The sequence below is a fragment of the Lissotriton vulgaris genome, chromosome 3_1 (assembly GCF_964263255.1).
Source record: "Lissotriton vulgaris chromosome 3_1, aLisVul1.2, whole genome shotgun sequence".
Taxonomy (NCBI): Eukaryota; Metazoa; Chordata; class Amphibia; order Caudata; family Salamandridae; genus Lissotriton; species Lissotriton vulgaris.
Genome location: NC_141689.1, coordinates 1,303,536,832 through 1,303,564,797, shown reverse-complemented (window position 1 = coordinate 1,303,564,797; position 27,966 = coordinate 1,303,536,832). Strand labels below are relative to the sequence as shown.

Below are 27,966 nucleotides of genomic sequence, written 5' to 3'. Positions count from 1 at the left end.
ACACCGAGCTTCCAAACTTTCCTCCCAAACACTAATGGGACTCCCTTTGGCTTGTTTCATTTGAAACAACTCAATAGCATTCCCCATGACTTCCTTGGAATGCAAAGGATGAACACTATAATGTTCATATATTTCTTCACTTTTAGAGGCCTCTACTTTCTCAATTTGGCCAGCACACAAATCGCTATCCTCTTCATCACTTACTTCCTCTTCTGCAACATATACATTCTTATAGTACTTATTATTTTTCTTCAAATACACTGTTGCCTTTTTGACTTTCCTAACATCCACTAAATCTTGCCATATTTTCTAATTCTTTGTCGGAACCCCATTAACCAAGATAACCAGAGGTTCCTCTTCCACTTTTTCTATTCCAATTGTGTTAAGGTTTTTGTTCAAATCTAGAGGCAAATAAACAACTCTTCCCTTTAATCCTCTCTGTAAATCTGCTGGAGGCAACTTCCCTGTCTTTGGCTCCATTCTTACAATAGCCTGAAAGGTATGGATACTTTGAATCAAAATAGATTCATAAGTATTTAAATCCTTCAATTCAGAAGGAATCTCAACCAATTCCAGATTATTATGAACTGCCCTAGTAGGCATCTGGTTTTGGTTTAATTTATTACAACAATAAGTACACACACGTTAATCCGATCCCAAATCAAAATAATTTTCTACCATCAAGTATGTGGCAAAATCCTTCCATTCACTATTATTTTCCCTTTCTCTTTTTGCATATAAATCCACTACCTTAGTCTGATTCTTATAATAAGTGCGTCGACAACATACACAAGTGAAATTAGGCCTCTCACTTGATTTCATCTGAAACGTGGCAATTTCCTTCTGAAAATTATCTGTACTGGAAACCTGTACATTATCTTCAACATTACCCTCTACTTCAGGGTCAATTTGAACATTCTCATCTTTACTACTAAAGTAACAAAACTCAATTTCTTCACAAATATTCTTCACATCTATTTCAGAACCATGCAAAAGAGCAGCACATAATTGTTTAAGCATAATTGCTGGACTCTTAGCATAATACAACATTCTCACTAATTTTCTCACTTTATTATGATGCACTGCTAGCATCCTGAAATGATGAAAAACACTCTGGCATACTCTCCTGGAAAGACAAGCCAGTGAATGACCACGCAAACCTGTCATTTGTCTCACTCTGCAAGGATCTAAATCTTGCAACAACTTCATTTTCTGCTTCAAACTTTTCTTATTAAATGTCCGTATAAAATCACAAAGCAAATTGATGGAAACCTGTCGCACACTGCAAATAGAACTACACTTCCAAATGTACACAGGACCCTTAGGACGTCTTCCTAAAACCTCATCACTTAGCGCCTCTTCTGTCTCTGTTGTCACAAGTTTTTCTTTTTCAACTGGACAACCATCCTTCACTCATAAGCTCGACCACTGGTGTCAACTGCAAACACCAAATCATTATCCTGAAAATAACTCTCCTCATTAAAAAATGCCTCAGAACTTGAACTATGCATCCATTCTCCGGAAAAAACTTCACAAAAGTTACTACGATTTACTACTCTCTTCCATCTACTGTTTGTTTTGAAATCAGAAATTACCTTGCTTAGTTTCCTAATTCTATTGATTACCAAAATAAACAACTTTCGCTTAATTTCAAAAGCATGATCAATAATTTTCTCTACATTTTTCTTCTTCTTATAAAATGCCACTTTCTGTTGGCCTTTCTTGATATTTTTTAATAAATTAACTATTATCCTGTTACAGAACATTCGTTTTCGAATGTCCCTAAACTGTTCTTTCCTTCTACTATCATGCACAGAGTTATCTCTTCCTCTACCAGTAACATTTTTGATGGGTCTTTCCTTTCCATTTAAATTACTCTTCTTTTTCTGAACTGAAACATTTTTGAGATAAATACTTTTTTTACTAAAAATATTTTTTAAGAATGATTTTGTGCTCTTACCCGGAGCTTTCTTGGTGTTTTGATAAGTATTTGGGGAAGAGGACTGCTGCAATAAAAGATCATCCTGCTGTCTTTGACGTTTTGTAGCCTTTCTAATTCTATTTTTCGTAGGCATTTTTCAAAATATGAAAAAATCTGCAGTTGAATCTGTGGAAAAATATAATAAAAAATGTTAATAACCACTATTACCAAACAGTAAATGAATAACAGTCATCAAAAACTTAATGCCCTACTTATTATTTAACATAGCAAATCTTTTGCACCAGCACTGCATCACAAAAATGACACACAGTGCTACAAAACAGGCATACAACAATCATAAATCTCTCCCTAATATTTTAAATGATTAATTCAGGATGACGATAAAGTGTGGCCTATCTAAAGGTTTGTTTAGGCCCAGATCTTTGGACTGGGGTGAATGTGTGTCATTGATCCTCATTCAGTCCATCGCCTGTTTTGTTTATTTGAGGTGAGGCCAACACATGGTTGCAGATAAGATTTTCACTTAAGAAAACAAAGGAGATAATACATGTGAAGGCCTACCAATGAAGTAAGTCATTATTTGAAATCAATTACATTTCTGGATATGTACTGCTAAAGCTTCATAGGTTGTTTTGGGTCATATTTATAAGGCATATGAGTGTGTATGATGTTATTTTTCCTTTTTAAATGGAAAGCGTTCTTCATGGTGCAAGTTTCTTGTAAATACGCTCCCACCTGCGAAACGGAACTTTGCGATGCGAAGCTGATTGGCTCCCCGGTGTCTGTCAACATTCTAAACAGTCCGGAGCGGCCGCCATCTTATCTCTCGGTAGGATCGAGAGAGAAGAAGAGGTGAAAAACGAAGGGGGAATTTAATGAAAGGGGGCAAGGTATACCCCTCTTGACCCCCTAGGAATGTTGTTGGGGTTTTTAAAGGGTCCCGTGGGGAAAATAAAAAAAATATATTTTTCACGGTAGAAGCGCTTCCCGAACACCGAACTGGGCCGCAAACTGCTGGCGAAACGGGAATTCGCCATTTTGTGCTTTGTTTTAATTAAATTACTAGGTATAAGGGGGTGCGGGAGACCATTTTGTGCTTCGTTTTAATTAAATTACTAGGTATAAGGGGGTGCGGGAGACGTATCCTAATCCCTTATATTTTCTGAGGATGGCTGAGGAGGCTCATATATGTTGATACATGTGTTCCAGCGGCTGTGCGTGAGCTTTTTTTTTTTTTTTGCTGCGTGACGTCTGTTAACGTTCGATTCGAAGGAAATCAGGAAGTGTTGACCACCAATTTGTCAGTGCGAAAAAATATTTTGTTATAAATGAATCCTTATTGATAAACATTGTCTGCGCCATCTTGCCTTTTTTACAATGCCACAATTTTGTCGTGCACGGCAGCCATTTTACATGCCAGGCCGGTCCCAGGCTATCACCTAGCCCTGCGGATGTAGTTTATGGCCCTAGCTGTAGAGAATCCAGACATGCCAACCCTCCCGATTCAAGCGTCAGACTACTGATTTCAGTGCTACTCTCCCGCCTCCCGATTCCTGCAAGCAAAAACCCGGGGGCATATTACCAACAACTAGCGATAACTTGTTTAGAGACAAAAATTATCGCCGCACATCGGCGATTTTTATCGCAGATAAACCTTGCTATTAGCAAGGTTTATCGCAAATGCGAAAAAAAACGGCCGCAATGCATGAATATCGCTGAAAAGTCAGCGATATTCATGCATTATCCAGCAAATGCTCTTAGCCATGTTATCCACCTCCCATTGGATAACATGGCTAAGAACTGCTCGCAAATGCGATAAAAAACGGCCGCAATGCATCAATATCGCTGAAAAGTCAGCGATATTCATGCATTATCCAGCAAATGCTCTTAGCCATGTTATCCACCTCCCATTGGATAACATGGCTAAGAACTGCTCGCAAATGCGATAAAAAACGGCCGCAATGCATGAATATCACTGAAAAGTCAGCGATATTCATGCATTATCCAGCAAATGCTCTTAGCCATGTTATCCACCTCCCATTGGATAACATGGCTAAGAACTGCTCGCAAATGCGAAAAAAAACGGCCGCAATGCATGAATATCGCTGAAAAGTCAGCGATATTCATGCATTATCCAGCAAATGCTCTTAGCCATGTTATCCACCTCCCATTGGATAACATGGCTAAGAACTGCTCAGGGCCCCATGAGGAACGCTTTCCATTTAAAAAGGAAAAAATAACATCATAGAAAAGAATCGTTTTTAAACACAACATATAAATCAATTGTATACCTGCATTCAAGAGGAAATGACTGAAAATGTCCTTGAGACACATGAAAGCGTTTTCTGGAATGCCCTAGCACCATTTTTTGGACATTATTAACATGGCTATGTAACTCCCATAATCAAAATCTAAATTTGCCAAGCGCAGGTGGGAGCGTATTTACAAGACACTTGCCCCATGAGGAATGCTTTCCATTTAAAAAGGAAAAAATAACATCAAAGACACTCAAATGCCTTATAAATATGACCCAAAACAACCTATGAAGCTCTAGCAGTACATATCCAGAAATGTAATTGATTTCAAAAATGGTTTTTAAAAACAACATATCTGTTTCAGCTTACATAAGAGACCATGGAATGGGCTTCATATACAACAATAACTTGTGTTACTGCATGCCAGAATGCTACACCGAATATGCAATTACAATTTCTCAAAGTAACAAAATCTATTTCTATATCACTACAGACAAAGCCACAGTTTAAAAACACAGCTTTCTTCATCATTTTCTCCTTAGCAAGGTTTATCGCAAATGCGATAAAAAACGGCCGCAATGCATGAATATCGCTGAAAAGTAAGCGATATTCATGCATTATCCAGCAAATGCTCTTAGCCATGTTTTCCACCTCCCATTGGATAACATGGCTAAGAACTGCTCGCAAATGCGAAAAAAAACGGCCGCAATGCATGAATATCGCTGAAAAGTCAGCGATATTCATGCATTATCCAGCAAATGCTCTTAGCCATGTTATCCACCTCCCATTGGATAACATGGCTAAGAACTGCTCAGGGCCCCATGAGGAACGCTTTCCATTTAAAAAGGAAAAAATAACATCATAGAAAAGAATCGTTTTTAAACACAGCATATAAATCAATTGTATACCTGCATTCAAGAGGAAATGACTGAAAATGTCCTTGAGACACATGAAAGCGTTTTCTGGAATGCCCTAGCACCATTTTTTCGACATTATTAACATGGCTATGTAACTCCCATAATCAAAATCTAAATTTGCCAAGCGCAGGTGGGAGCGTATTTACAAGACACTTGCCCCATGAGGAATGCTTTCCATTTAAAAAGGAAAAAATAACATCAAAGACACTCAAATGCCTTATAAATATGACCCAAAACAACCTATGAAGCTCTAGCAGTACATATCCAGAAATGTAATTGATTTCAAAAATGGTTTTTAAAAACAACATATCTGTTTCAGCTTACATAAGAGACCATGGAATGGGCTTCATATACAACAATAACTTGTGTTACTGCATTCCAGAATGCTACACCGAATATGCAATTACAATTTCTCAAAGTAACAAAATCTATTTCTATATCACTACAGACAAAGCCACAGTTTAAAAACACAGCTTTCTTTATCATTTTCTCCTTAATTCATACTATTCTCTATCTAAAATAAATAAATCTTTTCTCACCTTAGCAAATACTTTTTGAGTTTTGAAAACAGTCTCAGAAATACACCAAATTGTCTTCAGCAGAAGAAAAAGGATGCACTCCAGAGGCTGCAGCTATTGAAAGCACAGAAATACAGATATTCATTTCACATATCTCTCATATTAGCCAATCATAACTCTTCCCTCACTTTTTTCAAATCAAAACCCTTCCCCCCTCTGCCCTCTCTGCCTTTTTTCCATAGCAACACCCTCCTGGAAGACCTCTCATGTTTGCAAATTCACACAACAATGTTTCAATTGAACTCTGAACTCTCAGTGCACCTGCATATCCAGTGCAATCTTTCATTAAAAGTTTCTTCCTTGACCATTCAAATTACATCTTTCAAAGAACACATCTATGCACCCTAACTTTCTGTTTTCAGAAATGGAAATGCACCAATCACTGCTAATGAATCATTAGCATTGGAAATCCACAGTTTTTTTTCTTTACAAACTCCTACTGTTTCAACTGCCCTTTCATTACCACACTTCATCTGACTGCAGCCCAACCTTCTCCCACCATGTTTAAGGTCTGGATTGTTGGACATAGTTACATCCACTGGGCTCAAAGGTATGCTGAGAACAGAAATTTACACAACCTCAATTTACAAGATGTGGAAATTAAGTGGTTGGGCCAAAGAGGATTAAAATGTCACCAATTGATACCATTGGTGAAAACCTTTATGCATTTGCCAAAACCTGACCTGTTAATAGTGCACTGTGGAGGTAATGATTTGGGCACTTTGACAGGGGTAGGTCTGGAAATGCTTTTAAAGGACACCTTTGAGCAATTAATGGCACTTTTTCATCAAACTGCCTTGGTATATTCCAATATATGCCAAAGACAGAAATGGAGGTGGTCCAACCAATTTTCTCCACAAATTGAGAAAGCGAGGAAGCATGTAAACAAATCTGTTTCAGCTTTCATGAGAGACCATGGAATGGGCTCCCTGTACAACAATAACTTGCGTTACTACATGCAAGATATCTACAGAGGAGATGGAGTTCACTTCTCAGATGAGGGCAACAGAATTTTCATTCTGAATTTAAGACTGTGCATTGGTACCTACTTATAAGTACCTAAATGTACCATAAACCCAAAAGCTCTTCTCAGAGCTACCCTTCATCTGATCACTCACAATTATTATTTTTTTCTAACTTTTTTCACTAATTTTCCACAAAATACGCTCCCCGGGGTGCTACCCGGTTCGCTAACCGAAAGCTAACCTCGCGGAATTTTTTAAAAAAATGTTTTTTTTCCGCACATATAAGCCTCCTCAGCCACCCTCAGAAAACCTAGGAGGTCAAGATAAGTCTACCATGACCCCTTCTACCCATTCTAAACATTATTTGCCCTCCATCTTGTATCTTAATGCGACCGAAACACAAAATGGTGGACTCCCGTGACGCTTAAGGTTCGCTAACCGGGCCGCTTTCCAGAAAGCGGTCCTAAAAAAAGGTGGGAAATTAATTTACAGAAAAACAACTAGAGACACTCTCACCAAATATAGATTAGCTCATACTACATAACAATCCCTTTCATTCTCACAAATTTGATTGAAATTTCATTTAGCCATTTAGCCTGTAGACCTATCTAAATACCCTGAGGTAAATTACTTCACAAAACACATCTAAAGTATTGGAATTGACAACCAATGAAAATTTTACTTTCATTTTCAATTTTTTTTTCTTGACATTTGATTGGTTATGTACCTGAATATATATATAAAAGAAGAGAAGGAAACACAGCCATTTTCACTACTACTTCCTGAACTACATTTCAAGAGCCTTTTCACCTCCCTGTAAAGTAAATTGATAATTTGTAAGTGGCACTTTAAATTAATTTGTAAAAACGTTTTTTGATAATTATTTACAGTCCCCCTGCTATAGTTATAGATACAGATAAGCTCCTCTGTTATATTTATTGATTGACTTACACTTCTCTGCTATAATTATGAATTTACTTACTTTAACTTCACTGTTAAAAAAACAAAACTACCTGTCTGAACTTAAACCCAACAGTGCCCTAACTCTTCTAATATAATTATTTTTTTATGCAATTTACAGCAAAAAAATGGAAGGGGAGCACGAAAAAATCAATGTTTCCTTCGACATTACAACAGAAGAGATTTTAACTGAAGAAATTTTGGATGAAGATTTTATGGATGAATCTTTTGATGAACAATTTATTGAAAGCTTACAAGACATAGAAACATGCATGTTTGAGGAGATTCCAGATGATGTAATGCTGGAAGTTTTAATGAACTATGAAAATTCTGACCCATACATTTTTTTTTAATCAAAATAAATAAATAGATAAAAAAAACCGAACAAAAACAACAAATAATTAACATACAGTATTAGAAAAGTCTATCATTCTTTTATCCTTATAGTACGCTGCCCAGAACGCTTTCCGGTTCGCGAACTTGACGCTTACCACGCAAAAAAAAAAAAAAAATATTTTTTGACCCTCCTGGGCCCTTTTAAAACCTCCACATAAAACCTAGGGGGTCAACGAGGATCTACTATGCCCCCTTATGGTAATTTCCCCCTTTGTTTTGGCCTCCTCTTGTCTCTCGATCCTACCGAGAGACAAGATGGCGGCCGCTCCGGACTGTTTAGAATGTTGACAGACACCGGAGGGCCAATCAGCTTCGCATCGCAAAGTTCCGATACGCAAAAAAGTTCGCTAACCGGATCGCTGCCCGGAGCGCTGTTACAGATATATATCTTGATTTAAACGTTAATTTCTCAAAATCCACTGAAGCACATATATTGAGACCTAGCAAAGGCACATCGGGCTAACAGTCCCTACAATTTTGCCAAGTTTCGTGGAAATCCATTCAGCCGTTCGGGCTAAAAGTGAGTCCAACCGCCCTATGGAAATTAACATGGGAAAAACGCGTTTTGGGACCCCCCTTTTTTCTCGGCCCCCCCTTGACGAACCCCCCCCAAATTTCCAGGAGCTGCTCAGAAACAAAATGTGCCATTTTCCTGAAAATTTCAGCCGATTCCGTCCACAAACGCCAAAGTTATTAGACATAGAATTTTCAGAAATCCCATAGGGAAAAAATCCTAACTATATATACCTACTGGCGACCGCCAGTAGGTAATATATATATATATATATATATATATATATATATATATTACCTACTGGCGATAGCCAGTAGGTATATATAGTTAGGATTTTTTTCCTATGGGATTTTTGAAAATTCTATGTCGAATAACTTTGGCTTATGAGGACAGAATTGGCTGAAATTTTCAGGAAAATGGAACATTTTGTTTCTGAGCAGCCCCTGAAAATTTGGGGGGTTTTCGTCAAGGGGGGGCCGAGAAAAAAGGGGGGTCCCAAAACGTGTTTTTCCCATGCAATTTTCCATAGGGCGGTTGGCCTCACTTTTAGCCTGAACGGCTGAATGGATTTACACCAAACTTGGCAAAATTGTAGGGACTGGTAGCCCAATGTGCCTTTGCTATGTCTCAAGATATAGGCTCCAGTGGTTTTTACGAAAATTTACTTTGAAAAATATAAATTGGGCTACATTGGGCTATATATATGTTGGAGCCCAAATGTAGCCCAATGTAGCCCAATGTAGCCCAATGTAGCCCAAAGATGGCCACCAGAGACAAAAAACCAAATGTAGCCCAAATATCAGCCAGATGTAGCCCAACTATAGCCCAATGACAGATTGTCCCAGAGTGTTCTAAAGAACAACTAGAGTGCTAACAGTCCTACTTATTACAAAGGTATGGCACACCTGAAGCCATCTTGATTGGAATAAAGTGGTAACTCTTAAAACATTTAATTTAAAAAGGAACAAAATGAGGGGGTTCATTTTGCCATAGAAAGTATGATTAGCGAATATATGACGAAATCCCGCATACCATCAGTCCGCAAAAAAAATCCCGCATGTACTATTAGGCCGCAAATTAAAATAACGAAAACTTTTAGAACGAATATGCCTTTAGCATACACTAAACAACTAAACTACCCTAAACCCTAAAACACTACCCCCAGCATGACCCTACACTACACAAACAGTACAACACTACCCTAAACCCTAAAACACTACCCCCAGCATGACCCTACACTACACAAACACTACAACACTACCCTAAACCCTAAAACACTACCCCCAGCATGACCCTACACTACAAAAACACTACAACACTACCCTAAACCCTAAAACACTACCCCCAGCATGACCCTACACTACACAAACACTACAACACTACCCTAAACCCTAAAACACTACCCCCAGCATGACCCTACACTACGCAAACACTACAACACTACCCAAAACCCTAAAACACTACACCCCAGCATGACCCTACACTACGCAAACACTACAACACTACCCTAAACCCTAAAACACTACCCCCAGCATGACCCTACACTACACAAACACTACAACACAACCCTAAACCCTAAAACACTACCCCCAGCATGACCCTACACTACGCAAACACTACAACACAACCCTAAACCCTAAAACACTACCCCCAGCATGACCCTACACTACGCAAACACTACAACACTAACCTAAATCCTAAAACACTACCCCCAGCATGACCCTACACTACGCAAACACTACAACACTACCCAAAACCCTACAACACTACACCCCAGCATGACCCTACACTACGCAAACACTACAACACTACCCTAAACCCTAAAACACTACCCCCAGCATGACCCTACACTACGCAAACACTACAACACTACCCTAAACCCTAAAACACTACCCCCAGCATGATCCTACACTACGCAAACACTACAACACTACCCTAAACCCTAAAACACTACCCCCAGCATGACCCTACACTACGCAAACACTACAACACTACCCTAAACCCTAAAACACTACCCCCAGCATGACCCTACACTACGCAAACACTACAACACTACCCTAAACCCTAAAACACTACCCTCAGCATGACCCTACACTACGCAAACACTACAACACTACCCAAAACCCTAAAACACTACCCCCCAGCATGACCCTACACTACGCAAACACTACAACACTACCCAAAACCCTAAAACACTACCCCCAGCATGACCCTACACTACGCAAACACTACAACACTACCCTAAATCCTAAAACACTACCCCCAGCATGACCCTACACTACGCAAACACTACAACACTACCCAAAACCCTAAAACACTACACCCCAGCATGACCCTACACTACGCAAACACTACAACACTACCCTAAACCCTAAAACACTACCCCCAGCATGACCCTACACTACGCAAACACTACAACACTACCCAAAACCCTAAAACACTGCACCCCAGCATGACCCTACACTACGCAAACACTACAACACTACCCTAAACCCTAAAACACTACCCCCAGCATGACCCTACACTACGCAAACACTACAACACTACCCTAAACCCTAAAACACTACCCCCAGCATGACCCTACACTACACAAACACTACAACACTACCCTAAACCCTAAAACACTACCCCCAGCATGACCCTACACTACGCAAACACTACAACACTACCCAAAACCCTAAAACACTACCCCCAGCATGACCCTACACTACGCAAACACTACAACACTACCCAAAACCCTAAAACACTACCCCCCAGCATGACCCTACACTACGCAAACACTACAACACTACCCAAAACCCTAAAACACTACCCCCAGCATGACCCTACACTACGCAAACACTACAACACTACCCAAAACCCTAAAACACTACCCCCAGCATGACCCTACACTACGCAAACACTACAACACTACCCAAAACCCTAAAACACTATCCCAGCATGACCCTACACTACGCAAACACTACAACAATACCCAAAACCCTAAAACACTACACCCCAGCATGACCCTACACTACGCAAACACTACAACACTACCCAAAACCCTAAAACACTACCCCCAGCATGACCCTACACTACGCAAACACTACAACACTACCCTAAACCCTAAAACACTACGCCCAGCATGACCCTACACTACGCAAACACTACAACACTACCCTAAACCCTAAAACACTAGCCCCAGCATGACCCTACACTACGCAAACACTACAACACAACCCTAAACCCTAAAACACTACCCCCAGCATGACCCTACACTACGCAAACACTACAACACTACCCTGAACCCTAAAACACTACCCCCAGCATGACCCTACACTACGCAAACACTACAACACAACCCTAAACCCTAAAACACTACCCCCAGCATGACCCTACACTAAACAACCACCACAACTCTACACTACACTAACACAACACTACACTACACAACACTACACTACACTACACAATCACTAACCCACGTAAAAATTAACACAAACCCACTTACCTCTCTCGTCATCGTGGTTTTCACAACGCAAATGCATTTACCATACATGCCTTTAAAACGTAATTCTTTGTAAAGGCATGCGCGATAAATGCACATGCGTTTTGAAAAAATGCGGGATAATGGTATGCGAGCTCAATGACCTTGCGGGATAATGGTATGCGGACTGAAAGTCTGCGGGATAAAAAATGCGGGAAAATGGCTGCAAACCATGATTAGCAGCAGACTTCCCTGGAGAGCACTAGCTTTACTACAGTGATCTAATGAGCAACTAGAGTGCTAACATTCAGAATTTATGGCAAATGTGTGACACATCTGAATGCCTTCTTGATAGAACCAAAGTAAACAAGCATTGAAAATGCAATAGATCTCGCCCTCGTTTAAGTTAAAGCCATTCTGTTTGTAATGAGGTGGCTTTTTAGCTTTGCTTTTATTAGTGTTTTTAAAACTTTCATGTAAATAACATGCATATGTATGCATATATGTATATGTATGCATGCATTTATATTTATATAGATATGCAGATTACATATGTTTATATATGTATATTACCTACTGGCGATAGCCAGTGGGTATATATAGTTAGGATTTTTTCTCTATGGGATTTCTGAAAATTCTATGTCTAATAACTTTGGCGTTTGTAGACGGAATTGGCTGAAATTTTCAGGAAAATGGCACATTTTTTTTCTGAGCAGCCCCTGAAAATTTGGTGGGGTTTCGTCAAGGGGGGGGCGAGAACAAAGGGGGGTCCCAAAACGCGTTTTTCCCATTCATTTTTCCATAGGGCGGTTGGACTCACTTTTAGCTCGAACGGCTGAATAGATTTACATGAAACTTGGCAAAATTGTAGATATGGTTTGCCCGACGTGCCTTTGCTATGTCTCAATATATGTGCTCCAGTGGATTTTGAGAAATTAACGTTTAAAAAAATATATATATCTGTGACAGCGCTCCGGTTAGCGCCCCGGTTCGCGTACCTGACGCGTAACGGAACTTCGCGAAGCGAATCTGATTGGCTCTCCGGTGTCTGTCAACATTCTAAACAAACCGGAGCGGCCGCCATCTTGTCTCTCGGTACGATCGAGAGACAAGATGTGGTGAAAAACGAAGGGGGAAATGAAGGAAAGGGGGCAAGGTAGACCACTCCTGACCCCCTAGGATTGATGAGGGGGATATTAAAGTGCCCCGCGGGGCAAAAAATTTTGCGATTTTACGCGGTAGAGGCGCGTCCCGGTACGCGAACCGGGCAGCTCACCGGGCAGCTAACCGGGCAGCTAACCGGCAGCGTAGCTGTCAACATTGTAAACAGTCCGGAGCGGCCGCCATCTTGTCTCTCGGTAGGTTCGAGAGACAAGATGTGGTGAAAAAAGAAGGGGGAAATGAAGGAAAGGGGGCAAGGTAAACCCCTCCTGACCCCCTAGGATTTATGAGGGGGATATTAAAGTCCCCCGCGATTTTTCGCGGTAGAGGCGCTTCCCGGTACGCGAACCGGGCAGCTAACCGGCAGCGTAACGGGAGTCCGCCATCTTGTGTTTTTGGAGCGTCCGGTTCGCGTACCGGGTAGCGTCCCGGTAAGCGTAACAAGGGGAAAACCAAGAGAAACAGTAAAAAAAGAAATTAAGGGAATAGATTTCCAGCAAACTTGGCAAAATTGTAGGGACTGTTTGTTTGATGTGCCTTTGCAAGGCCTCAAGATATGTGCACGTGTGGATTTTGTCTAATTAAGGTTAAAAAAAATATATATATCTGTAAGCGTGCTCCGGCACGCTTACGTTACGGGTTTTGTTTGCGCTGCAGAACCGATACGTCACGGTTATGCGACGCGTCATGAGGCGTCTCACGTGGCTACGTGATACGTCACGTAATAAAGAATATATTTTACAGCTATAGATATTAGCTTTTAAAAAACCAATGAAATTCACTGAAAAAACCATAGGTTATAGACCATATATAGTTAGGAATTTGCATTTACAAAACCTTGAAAATTCACTGAAAAAACCATAGGTTAGAGACCATATATAGTTAGCTGGACATTTTATTGACAAAAAACCAATGAAATTCCATATATAGTTAGTTGCACTAACTATATATCGCGCACCCGCAATCCACTGCTGATGATGTCACATATTACATCATTCATGACATGGTCAGTGACATCACTGATGACATCACTGATGACATCTCAAATGACATCACTGATGACATCACTGATGACATCTCAAATGACATCAGTGATGACATCATGACACACCAATACCAGTTACTACATACGCACTCACTGATTCCTACGTCTACACACACATTCACTCATTCACCCATACAATCACTCATACATACAGTCACTCATTATTACACTATCATATGCACTCATACACCTATGCAGACACTCACACACTGCCACTCATCCATGGAGTTACTCACACACCTAGTCAGTCCTGTAAAGAATCAATCACACTTCCATTTCCTCATCTATACAGTTAAACACAGAACACCATACTTCAGTGACATCACTGATGACATCACTGATGACATCTCAAATGACATCACTGATGACATCTCAAATGACATCACTGATGACATCATGACACACCAATACCAGTTACTACATACGCACTCACTGATTCCTACGTCTACACACACATTCACTCATTCACCCATACAATCACTCATACATACAGTCACTCATTATTACAACACTATCATATGCACTCATACACCTAGTCAGTCCTGTGAAGAATCAATCACACTTCGATTTCCTCATCTATACAGTTAAACACAGAACACCATACTTTTCACACATATACTAACACATACTTACTCTCTTATACAATCACTGATACAAGTACACATTGATATGCACAGAGTCACACACCTCCCAGCCAGCCACACACACTCTCAGTCTTCCATACATCCACTCATTCTTCAATATGTAAAACATATTTAAACTTTACAAAAACACACAGACACTAGATGATGTCATCAGTGATGTCATTTGAGATGTCATCAGTGATGTCATCAGTGATGTCATTTGAGATGTCATCAGTGATGTCATCAGTGATGTCACTGACCATGTCATGAATGATGTAATATGTGACATCATCAGCAGTGGATTGCGGGTGCGCGATATATAGTTAGTGCAACTAACTATATATGGAATTTCATTGGTTTTTTGTCAATAAAATGTCCAGCTAACTATATATGGTCTCTAACCTATGGTTTTTTCAGTGAATATATATATATATATATATATATATATATATATATATATATATATATATATGAATGGAAAAGGTCAGTTCAAATTCCTCCCAGCTATTCAGCTGTTTAAACAAAGACCAACGAGTCCCAAAGTTTTTGGCAAAAGGGTTTATTCCTGCAAACTCAGCAGCGCAGTAGATGACGCGTTTCGGGCAAAAGCCCTTGATCACATCAGATTTAAATTCCCACAATGCCCTCTTTAAATGCTTGTGAATACACCATGTGACTAGTGAAACTAGATAACATACTACTAGTAAAAGTACTTGTTTGAAAAGGGGTACATGGTTGTATTATTAGGTTGTTCCTATGTCTTTGATACATTTTAATAACCAAGTTAACATAATACCTGCATGAATGCTGGTTAATTCAAAATTAGCTTATAGTCCAATATGAGTTATACTCCATAAAGTGCATATTATTTCCTTGCTGTTTGTATGTGCAAAATATCGCCACTCATAAATACATCACTATAAATATAAATATGAATATAAATAAACATATAAATATCATAGTACAAAATGTCATATAGATTAAAAGTAATAATGTACATACTTAAAAATCTCATATAAAATCAGTATTATATTGTGGTACAAATTATGGTACCACCTCAATGTGCAAAATAGTCGCATTTGTAAACATAACTACAGATGTGCAAATCATGGCAATAAATAGGAGGCTCATTGGACCTAAACCTTTAAGTTCATAATTTAGTTCTATAAACATGTTTTTCAGTGTATCAAACTGGGGACATCTATGTTTGATGGCAACCCCTAAATTATAGTAGTACATGTTCTACCTAAGGAAAAACATTGTTTTCTTTTCATATTAAAGTGAAAAGTGCAACCAGTATAGTTCAGGAATAGTAATACTTTTATCCTAGAACTATAAACCGTGATAAGAAAAAGAAAAAACAGGGAAGGGAGTGAAGTTTATTTAAATCAAATGACGGACTAAATTAAAACACTGTGAGTGATTAGGACGGGGGACGGTCATACCAATAGGAGCTAAATTTGTAATATTATAAAGTTTGTGGGGTCAGAGTAAACAGAAGACCTTCAACATGATAGACAGGAAGTTTACAGAAAATGATAAAGGTCTTCCGTAGTATTTAATCCGTTTGGTACCTTAGTGTCTAGCTCAAGGATCATTCTAGACTCCAATTGCCGGAGCAATTTGTCCCTGTCACCTCCCCTTCTGGGTCTTGGAACTGAGGTCAGGACAAAGTAGCTAAGACACTGCAAATCATTTGCATGTACACTTTTAAAGTGTCTTGCCACGGGATATGAACTGTCGTTATTTACGATTGCACGTAAATGCTGCAATATTCTGGCATGCACCGGAAGCCTGGTACTACCCACGTATCTCAGGCCACAGGTACATGCCAGAACATAAACAGCATACTCTGTTTTGCAACCGTAGTTCCCTCTGATTGGCAATGGAACAGGGCTGAATGGAGTAGTGTAAGTCTGGGTGTTAACCCCAAACTTGCATGCCCTGCAACTGGTACACTTGTAAAACCCCAATTTAGGTGGAAGACAGGATTTCTTTTTTGGTAGCTCTGGAAATGGGTTAGACACATGCGTACGTAAGGAGGGTCCCCTCCGAAACGTAATATTGGGAGAGTCCGGCAGTTGTGGTGATAAAACTGCATCCGTCAAAAGTATCGGCCAGCTTTTTGTGAGAATTGATCTAATCTTTCTCTCCTGCTGGCTAAATGCAGTTATGAACCTAATGGAAGATTCAGCCGAATCTTCCTTGCCTTCTGATGGTGAGTTCACTGGTTTAAATAGTGACTCCCTCTCTCTTTGGTTCATTTTGTCTACCGCTCTCTTTAAAATAGTGTCCTTGTATCCCCTGGCTCTGAATCTGACCAATGCCTCTAAGATACACACTGACAGCTCTTCCTCGCTACTGCAGATTCTTTTTAAACGCAGTAATTCCCCGTACGGAATGTTGTCTATGACATGACGGGGATGGGCACTTGAGGCATGGAGGGTTGTGTTCCCTGATGTGTCCTTTCTGTGTAGGGTGGTTGCGATTTTTCCTGCTTTATGAAAGACCTTTACATCTAAAAAATTCACAGATTCCTTGCTAATGTGATGAGTGAATTTAAGATTTTCCTGGTTATTATTCAATCTACAGATAAATTCTTTCACACTCGCTTCATCTCCCTTCCAGATTAAAAACACATCGTCTATAAAACGAACCCACATCCCTACATGTTTTGAGAACATAGCATGGTGTTCTCCCATGAGGACCCGCTTCTCCCACCAGCCAACGTGCAAGCACGCATAGCTGGGGGAAAAGCAGGCCCCCATGGCCACACCTCTCTTTTGCACAAAGATCTCTCTACCAAACATAAAATAGTTATTATAAAGACTCCATGTTACAAATTCGATTATCATCTTGTTATGGTTGTAACATTCCACTGGCCTGGTACTTAAAAAATACTCCAAAGCTTTGAGTCCTGTTTGGTGGTCTATACTGGTATAAAGTCCTTCAATATCTAAAGTTACCAGCAAGCTGTCTTGTGTCCAAGCCATGTCCTTTAGTTTTTGTAAGAAATGCCCTGTGTCCCTTATGTATGTTGGTAGACCTGAAACAAGGGACTGTAGGAAATAGTCAGTATATTGGGCCAAATGTTCCGCTACACTGTCTATGGCCGATATTATTGGCCGACCTGGGACTGGTATTTTACCTTTGTGGACCTTAGGTATTAAGTAAAACCTAGGCATCACCGGCTCTTCGACATTGAGAAATTTGAATTCCTCTAAAGAGATCTGTCCTTCTCTTTTGTATTTATAAAAAAGTTTTTGCAGTTTCTCTTTTGCTTGGTCATACCTTTTCAAATTTGTCTTTTGATAGCATACTTCATCCGACAGTTGTCGATTGGCTTCCTCAATATATTGGGTTTGGGGCCAGATGACAATATTACCCCCCTTATCGGATGTACAGACAATAATTTGATGGTCATTTCTTAGTTTGGTAATCAGTGCCCAGTATTGTTTTTCCTTAGATTCCTTGGTTCTTTTACGGTGTTTCACCTGGTGGTAAAGTTTTTTCAGATCTGCCGTTACTACTTCATGAAAAGAGTCAATCGCATCTTTTGGCATAGTTGGAATAAAATTTGAGGCGGGTTTAAATGGGCTCGCCCCTGCTCCCATTTGGTGTATTTCCGCTTCCCTCAATTCTTGCTGGGTTGATGGACTGGCATCATTATTGCTGGTGGGGTCCCCTAATTGATGTAGGGTAAGAAGTCCTCTAACATCACGGGCTTCTAATCCTGCTAAAGGGGCACTTGTTTTTGTAATTCCAGTCTCTTGTAATCCTTCCTTTATGTTAAAGAATTTCCGCAGTTTAAGTTTGCGGATGTATCGGAACACATCCACTCGGGTTGAAGTGTAATTGAAATCTGTTATGGGGCAGTATGAAAGACCCAAGCTCAAGAGTTGTTGTTCCGTCGTTGTTAATACTACCGTGGATAAATTAATTATAGTATTATCCTTTGTTTTATTCACTTCTTGTTGCGCCAGTACTGCTTTTTCTTTTTGTTGTTGTTTTGATTTCCACTTTTTCCGGCGCTCTTTGCGGCGTCTGTTGATCCTTGCCCTTTTTGTGGCTGAGCTTGTTGGCGGGGGCGTAGACTTTGGAGGCGCGCGTTGACTAAAAAATCAACCTCCTCTCCAACATCCAAGGCTAATTGTGGTATTTGTGCGCCTGCTCCCCCTTGAAGGTCATCGTCTGAATAGACACTGCTGTTGCTACTATTACTCCCACTGTCAGATTCCACATCATTATTTTCTGTCACTGGCACATGTATTCCAGTATTGGGTCCTGCACTTGACATGACTGTGGTGGTTGTGATGTTTTTCAAGGCTGATTTTTGATTTATCCGTAAGCGCTTAGCATTGTCAAATTTGCGCGCGAACGTGTAAATTCTTCCATTTTCAAAGTCATCTTTATCGCGCGCAAACTTCCACGCTTTCCGGGCCTTTATTTTATCTTCATGTGCCTTAAGACGTTCTTGTGTTTCCTTTTTTAGTTTGGGAATTAATTCATTGGGCTCTAAGCTTTGTAATTCAATATTTATTTCCTCCATTTCCTTTAGAAGTTCCTGCCGGTCTATTTCCGCATATTTAATTAGGATGTTTAACAGTTTACTGGAGGACTCCAAATTCGTTAAACCCCATTCTTTTAACATGTCCGGGTGTGGCTTGTCGTAACTTGGTGCTAAGAGGATTCTTAACCCTCGTGGGACGCGACCTTCAGCCACATACATTGAAAGGGATTTATGTTCCCACCACTTTGTGCACTCATTTCTCATGCATTTTTCCATTCATTTCAGAAGCTCTTTTATTTTTGCCTCGTTGGAAAGGGGAGCAGCCTGTACTTTTCCGGAGGCTCCTGCTATTGCACCTCTGTTTGTAATTTTAGGCAGATTTTGGAAGAGCTCCAAGGATGCCGCCTCCCGTCCTCTCACAGTTTCATCCGACATTACAAACTGCGCCCTGCTGAGTTTGCTATTGCAGTTAATCAATAATCAGCGTGTGATGCCTAAATCTATAGTCGGCTTCCACACTTGTCAAGTGTCCTCCCCACCGCCTGGGTTTCAGTACCAACACTCACCCCACGTTATATATAAAACATCATAAATATACATATACATATAAATATAATATATATAAATAGACAAAAATAAGAAATGTAAAAGTACCATAGAACAACATAGGCCCATAGAGGCCTAAAGGAAGAATATACTTTAGTAACATATCCATGTCATTATAATGGTCCACATTCCAGCCAATCAGGCTCAGCACCCTCTAGAACCTTCTCCTCAGAAGCTCAAGCACTCAGATTTTCTACCGCACGTCGTGTGAAAGCAGTCTCCCTGAGCTCTGCTCAATTTCTTCAATCTTCAAACCTTTCATCTTCTTCAACAATGTCTTCAACAAAGAAATCTTTATTCAGGCCTTGTTCTGCTTGTGGAAAACTTTGCCTGTTCCACTAGGATCCTCATAAAAAGTGCATCTATTGCCTATACCCGGACCATGAGGTGAGGAACTGCAAGTTTTGCAGAACTTTTTCTTCTTAGACCCTAAAAGATAGAGAGGCCCATCTCCTTCTGTGGCTACAGACGTTGAAGACATCAGACAATCCTGTGTCTGATGTGGAGAGTTTGTCTTCCTACCATTCCAAGACCTCTCTTAAATGTGGGTCGGAGACAGAGATGCCTTCTCCTTTTCTAAAAAGGAAGAAGTTTGTGGACGCTCCAAAGTCGGTCTCCCCACGGGATCTTCCGGCCTCTACGCCTACGGGACCTGGTTCTCTGCGTCACAGTCCCAATCTGTGCCCTCGTCGTCCAAAACGAGTGCCAGCTCGTCAACGAGCTTGTCGACCCGCCCATCGACGATGACAAGATCCGTCGACGTTGTGCCTACTATGACATGCTCTATGTCGACGAAGACGACGACGACGACAATGTCTGAATTGTCGATGATGAACCAAGAGGTTAGGCCTATAACCTCCATTGTGAGGATCTCGTCGACGGCGAAGAAATCTGTCTCATCGACGACCTTACCCAAGAAGCATTTGTCGACGAATGCTTCGTCGACGCGTCACTCGTCGTCGCTATCACCTTTGTCGATGGTAGCCTCGTCGACGTCGAGTTCCTCGTCGACGACCACCTCCTCGTCGACAGCTCCATCGACGACGAAGAAGACCTCGTCGACGAGGGCCGCACCGTTGACGGGGAAAGTCCTGGTTCCGTCGACGGCTTCCGCTTCTTCGTCGAGGCCTGGTTCTACATTGGCGAATCCCTCGACGACGGTTTCGACCACGATCTCGTCGACGGGACCGTCGACGGGACACTATTCTCTGGCAACTGCAACAACCTTTACTGTGGTGACAGCTTCTAATGTAAAATGTCCCGCTCCGCTGGTTTTGAGTCCTCTTCCAGGTAGTTCTGGCCCCCCTGCTCAACTCTTTGCGTCTGCAGAGGAGGAATCTTCTGATGAGTCTTATGTTGATGACACCTTTCGTCCTGCAGCTAGACCTTCGGAGCTCAATATAAAATATCAGGACTATGAGGATGAGGACAATGATGACAGGGGTTCACTCTTCCCAGTTCACGATGACCAGCTGGATGTTGACCACAAGGTTCTTTTGGCACAAATACCGGTGTTTTTGATATCGAACCTTCAGCACATGTGAGACGATTATAATCGTCGATTCCCACCTTCTGTGCAGACTTCTCCTACTCTGTCTCCTCCAGCACGAGAGCCAGTTCCTGTTGCTCAGGCAAGATCACAAGTTCTTCCTGATCCTGGTACTGATGATGATGATGTCCGCAATGATACGAACCAGGACGACGACGCTGTCCTTGCAGATTGGGACAACTATGGGGCCCAGACCCCGTCTTCCCTCCTACTTCCCCACTGGCTTCTCCACCAGTGGACATTGGGGGTTTCCACAACTTAATGGTGAGAGCCGCGAAGCGTTTTCATTTGCCCATGGTCGTCAAACAACAAGACTGTTTCCTTTATGACTTCAAGGATCAACCTTTGAAGCATGTGCATATTATTCCAAAAATTTACTTTATATGGCAGAAGGGACTTAAACTAATGGAACGGCCTAACTCCATCCCGGCCGTGCTTCCTTGCCTTTATAAGAAGTATAAGGTGCCTAAGGATTCACCAGCATGCCTTGTGTCACAACCAAAGGCTGACTCAATCATTATGCAAGCCGCTCAAAAGAGGTTGTGTAACCCGGCAACTCCGTTAACTTCGCCATCGGATCTGGAAGGTCGCCGCCTGGATATCATTTGGAAGAAATTCACCATTATGGCTGCCACGACTATCAGGGCGGCAAACTCCTTGGCCATCCTCGGGCGATACGACCGTCAGATGTGGTCAGAGATCGCAGCTTTGGTTGACCTATCAGAGCAGAAACACATAAGATCGTGCAAGAGGGAGAGAAAATATCCTCTGAAATTATAGACTGTGTCATTGATATTTCCTCTATGGGTTTCAGACAGCTCGCAGCTGCCGCAGTCTTAAGGAGGCAGGGCTGGCTTAAGGCTACGGCTTTTCGGCCTGAAGTGCAGGCAAGAGTGGTTGACTTGCCTTTTGATGAAGAGTCCCTCTTCGGCAAGCATGTGGACGACGCCTTAGAGTCCATCAAGAAAGACAAGGATACTGATCGTGCCCTGGGATCTCTCCAGTACCGGAAGCGGCCCTTTCGTGGAGCATGTGGCAGAGGCACTTCCTACAATGTTCGTGGCTCCTCCCAGTACCGCTCCTATGGTGAAAACAAGAAGCGCTACTCCTATCAAACTCTAAATAGGCAATCCGATTCCAGGCCTTATAGAAGGTAAAGCACCTACAGAAGAGGTGCTACCTCTAAAAAACAGTGACTTTCCACGGGTCAAGTGTTCTCCTGCTATGAAAATTGGAGGTCGAATCTCCCAACACTTCTACAATTGCTCAAAAATAACTTCAGATCGTTGGGTCTTGGATGTCATCTTAAAGGGCCACGCTCTCGAATTTCTGAAATTTCTTCCCACCCGCCCACCCTCTGGCCCTCCCCCAGCACATTTGAAGGAACTGTTTGCGCAAGTCCCTCAATTACAACAAGGCAAGGGCTTTTATTCCCACTTTTTCCTTATCAGGAAAAAATCAGGAGAGTGGTGCCCTATCTTAGACCTCCGAGCCCTCAACAAGTTCATCAAATCCCAAGCATTTCCGATGCTGACCTTGCTGGAAATTTTACAGTTCCTGAATCCCGGAGAGTTCCTCTCCACAATCGACCTCCAAGATGCATACTTTCATGTGCCAATCCATCACAGACACAGGAAGTACCTTCGTTACACAATGGGATTAAAACACTTCAAATTCAAAGTTTACCTTTCGGCCTTCGATCCGCTCCAAGAGTTTTCACAAAGATCACGGCTCCCGTTGCGTCTTTTCTACGCCTACAGGGCATACAGTTCTACCCTTATTTAGATGACTGCTTGATAAAGGCCCAAACCTTTCTTGCAGCAAGACAACACACTCAGACTTGCCTATCCGTCTTTCACGCCTTGGGTCTTTCCATCGACCACGAGAAATCACATGTCCATCCAGCACAATAAAGGATCTTTCTAGGGGCATTAATAGACTCTCGTCTGGCGAAGGTGTTTGTTTCGCAGGAGCAACAAGATCGCATTGTCAAGATGGCGTCTCTTCTACGCACAAGAAGGTTCGATTCTGTCCGGATGTTGAAATCTTTTCTGGGCATGGCATCGTCCTGCATACATCTTATCCCCAATTGCAGGCTACACATGCGAGTCCTCCAAGAGCAGTTGGACAAACAATGGCGGCAAGTCTCAGGGTCATTCAACGACAAAGTCTGCCTGACCCCCCGCTTTCAGGGCGCATTGGAATGGTGGGCTCACCTTCCAAACATCGCAACTGGGCGGCCGTTCCAGGACACAGACCACACGCTTACCCTTACGACGGACGCTTCCTTAGAGGGTTGGGGTGCACACCTCGAAGGATTGTCAGTCAAAGGCAAATGGACTGCAGATCAATGCACAGTGCACATAAATCGCCTGGAACTCTTGGCTATCTTTCTCGCCCTAAAATCTTTCCGGCTGCTGGTGGAAGGGAAGTCACTGCTGGTGTGTACGGACAACACCACCAGTATGCACTACCTCAACAAGCAAGGTGGTACGAGATCTCTTCTGCTATCCAGACAGGCACAACAGATCTGGGAATAGGCGATTCACCATCGAGTCCAGATAACAGCAGTTCACGATCCGGGTGCCTCCAACGCCCTTGCCGACTCTCTCAGCAGATCGGCTACGGACAATCACGAGTGGGAACTCCATCAACCGACTCTGGAGTATGTGTTTCGCTTGTGGAGCCAGCCGGAGCTGGATCTGTTGGCGACTCCACTCAACCGCAAATGCCTACGCTTCACAAGTCGGGATCCCCACAGAGGATCGAGCGGGAATGCGTTTTCGATCAACTGGTCAAACAAATTTGTTTACGCTTTTCCACCGATCCCTCTGATTCCACGCCTACTGCACAAGATGAGACTTCAGCCGTGTCACATCCTCTTGATTGCGCCCAGGTGGCCGCGGCGCCCGTGGTTCACGGATCTTCTTCTGCTTTCCCAGTGCGATCCGATTCTTCTTCGTCCCCTGCCTCATCTTCTCACCATGAGCCAAGGCCAGATTTGGCACCCGGATCCGGCATTTCTCCAGCTTCACACTTGGAACCTGAGCACAATGAGTTTGTACATCTGAATATTGCTCCCGAGTGCAGAGAGGTGCTTGCTCATGCACGCGCTCCTTCCACAGTCAAGACCTATAAACTGAAGTGGAAATGGTGTTGTGTTTGGTGCCACAAGAAAAAGGTTGATCCTCTGCTCGCCGCACCTGAGCAAATCCTGCCTTTCTTCCTCCTTTTGGCAAAGTCGGGACTTTCGCATTCCCCTCTTAAAGTCTTCCTGGCTGCGATTTCCCGCTTTTGCCACGATGGTTCCACGTCCCTGTACTCCTCTCGGATCATTCGTCAGTTCTTTAAGGGCCTGTTCCGGATGTTTCCATCTATCCGGCGTCCACCACCTGCTTGGCGTTTGAATATGGTCTTATCACAGCTCCTCCGACCTCCTTTTGAGCCTATTCATTCAGCGGAATTAAAATTCCTTACTTGGAAAGTTTCCCTCCTCCTCGCACTTACATCCTCCAGGCGAGTGAGCGACATCCAAGCTTTCACCATTCAGCCTCCTTTTCTTCAATTCTCAAGGGACGCTGTTACACTTTGTACGAATCCTAAATTTATTCCTAAGGTTCCTTCTGACTTCCACCTTAATGAACCTTTCACTCTCAAGACTTTTTTCTCTGACTCTCAGTCTCCCGCTGAGCGCTCTCTTCATTCTTTGGACTTGAAGCGCTGCCTCAAATTCTATATCCAACGAACTGCTGATATTCGTAAATCAGACCAGCTCTTTGTGGCCTATGGACAGATGTGCAAGGGACATGCTATGCTGTCACTAAACAATCCATTACTCAATGGATTTCTTCTGCCATCTCCTTCTGCCATCAACGGGCTGGCAAGCCTCTTTCTGCTCCGGTGCGAGCACACTCGACGAGGGCAGTTGCATCCTCTACCGCCCTATTTGCTGGAGTGCCTCTACATCAGATCTGCAGGGCGGCAATGTGGTCCAGCAGGCACACGTTCATGAGGCACTACTGTCTGGAGACAGCTGACGCTGCAGACACTGCTGTGGGTCAAGCGTTGCTACGAAATCTCTTCAGATGAAGGTGAGCCTCTGTTGCTTTCCGCCTCCTGTCATGAAAGGTTCTTTCATAGATATATATCTGGAATGTTTATATGTGCATTTCTTTGCTTGCATTTGTTCTAATTGCCTTTTGTGACTCTCATGTGTTGGCATACTGCTTTCTATTCTTATTCAAGCATGTGAATCTATGAAAGACACCCTAATACTGGAGAAGAACAAGAGTTACTTACCTGTAAACTGTGGTTCTCCAGTATTGGTGTCTTTCATAGATTCACATGCGACCCACCCTTCCTCCCCTCAGAGGCTCTCTTCTCCTCAAGCACTCTTGGTCACTTTGGTGCTACGAAAATCTGAGGGCTTGAGCTTCTGAGGAGAAGGTTCTAGAGGGTGCTGCAGCCTGATTGGCTGGAATGTGGACCATTATAATGACATAGATATGTTACTAAAGTAAATTCTCCCTTTAGGCTTCTATGGGCCTATGTTGTTCTATGGTACTTTTAAATTTCTTATTTATGTCTTTTTATATATATTATATTCATATGTATATGTATATTTATGATGTTTTATATATATATATAGATATATATATATATATATGTATATTACTACTATTTTATGTACCGTGGGACTCCCACTTCGACGATGGGGAATTATTCAAGCATGTGAATCTATGAAAGACACCAATACTGAAGAACCACAGTTTACAGGTAAGTAACTCTTGTTCTTTTATGTGATGTGATTTAACTTATGTGCGATATGTAGATGAAAGAGAAACTATTTATTAGGCGTTGAAGTGATATGCTGCTAAACAGAAGGAAACAGCATTTGTGGTTGCAAAATGTGTTTGGCATCGGAAACACAGCATGTTATGCCATAGATGACGCACTACCTTTAAGTATACTATTTAAAAATTTAACATTTTGTGCGTGGCAAATACATAATTGAAGAAACAATTTACAGAGTGAACACGGGTAAATACAGAATAAAAACCAACTGCAGTTAGTGCGTATGTCACAGCAATAATGTAAAATGTGCTTGGTGTTCTGCGACAGTAAGTGTATAGGAAAGAAGCGTAAATATACAGTAAACACTGACGGTAGAAATATACACAAAAAACATAATCCAAACACGATACAGGGAAGAGAAGTAATACATTTAAAAGTCACACTGTAGTTGCTCAGATGCACGACCATGTAAAGGCAAAAGGAAGACGAACACTAACAGAGAAAACAGAAGAGAAATAAAAACAAGCATTTGCAATGCAAACGGTCTTGCCTTTGGGACCTTACATGTATTTAGCTACGCAGCACATTAGCCTGGGTGCTGAAACATCTACTATTCTTTAAAATGGAGGGAAAGTAAGCACCAAAACTGCGTGACACGCTAGGTATGGGAACACTTGTACAGAAATATTACCTTTCAGCGGGAAATGCTATAGTCCAAAGCTCTGTATTTAATATAAAATCAGGGCCTTTGGTGGTCATATCACTGAAAGTACAAGATTTGATGAAAATATTATTGTCTACGAGTGCTTGTGGAAGACAATTTCTATGGACTGGAACCTAGAGAATGCTAAAGCAATTCTGGCATTCGACTGACCTCCACAGGTCGTTTTCTATCAAGACAGTTAAATAGAGGCAGTTGATCTGAAAATAAAGTCCCTAAGCGGAAGCAGACAAGTCCTAGGGCTGATCTCCAGAGCCCACAAAGTACATACTCAAATAAGTATATACTAAACTATACACAAGAGGTCTTGAATGCGCGACCTAATGATTCATGCCTAAATATTTAGCGAACAACACTAAGCATGCTGGGGCTTGTAGTTTCGCCATGTTCACTCAAGGGTATACAGCAAGTTCTTTCAAGGCTTGTCTGCTACTTGCGTTCAATTGTTGGCGTGCATTTTATAAATGTCTGAAAGCTGGACCCATGACCTGGGACTGGTTGACAGATGTGAAACTAGAACTCTCCTGTATTTAAAAAAAAACTTTTGCGGCCACATAATACATACATTCTTTGGTGGTCGCATTGCACAAAGATTTTACACGCAGATTAAAATGGGACGCTCTGCAATTTCATTTTTTAGTAAGGTAGCACAGAACAAGATCAGGATAAAATCGGTATGCGTGTGGCACCAACAACAGAAATTGTGCACTGTGGACTTACTGGTGCAAATGGCACAAGTCGTGTGCGTGTGAGGCAGCCCTCAATTTATTCCAGACCAGTCAAATGTGTCCAAGTAGGAAAGCCGGGATTAGAACCCGGGTTCCCGCATCCAAAACTCTGATTTAAGCCTTCTGCCTACAGCTAGAGTGCAGCTTAAAATGTGGTAATGTTGGCTGCTAACAGCAAACCCCAGACTCTGCCTATGTGTGCAGATCAACCAGCCTGTAACTCACTGCCTTTGCAC

At 41.8% G+C, this 27,966-nt stretch overlaps 1 protein-coding gene across 1 annotated transcript in view; it reads right to left on the bottom strand.

The window, feature by feature from the left end:
* The window catches only part of LOC147727803 (general transcription factor II-I repeat domain-containing protein 2-like), a 33,417-nt gene extending 15,032 nt beyond the window's left edge, over positions 1-18,385 (bottom strand). Inside the window, exons 1-2 of the mRNA XM_086963691.1 lie at positions 17,971-18,385; positions 17,789-17,868 (exon numbers count right to left, since the gene is read on the bottom strand). Coding sequence (XP_086819817.1) covers positions 17,789-17,868; positions 17,971-18,385 — 495 coding nt within the window. The remainder of the gene's footprint in view (positions 1-17,788; positions 17,869-17,970) is intronic.
* Positions 18,386-27,966: the final 9,581 nt, after the last annotated feature.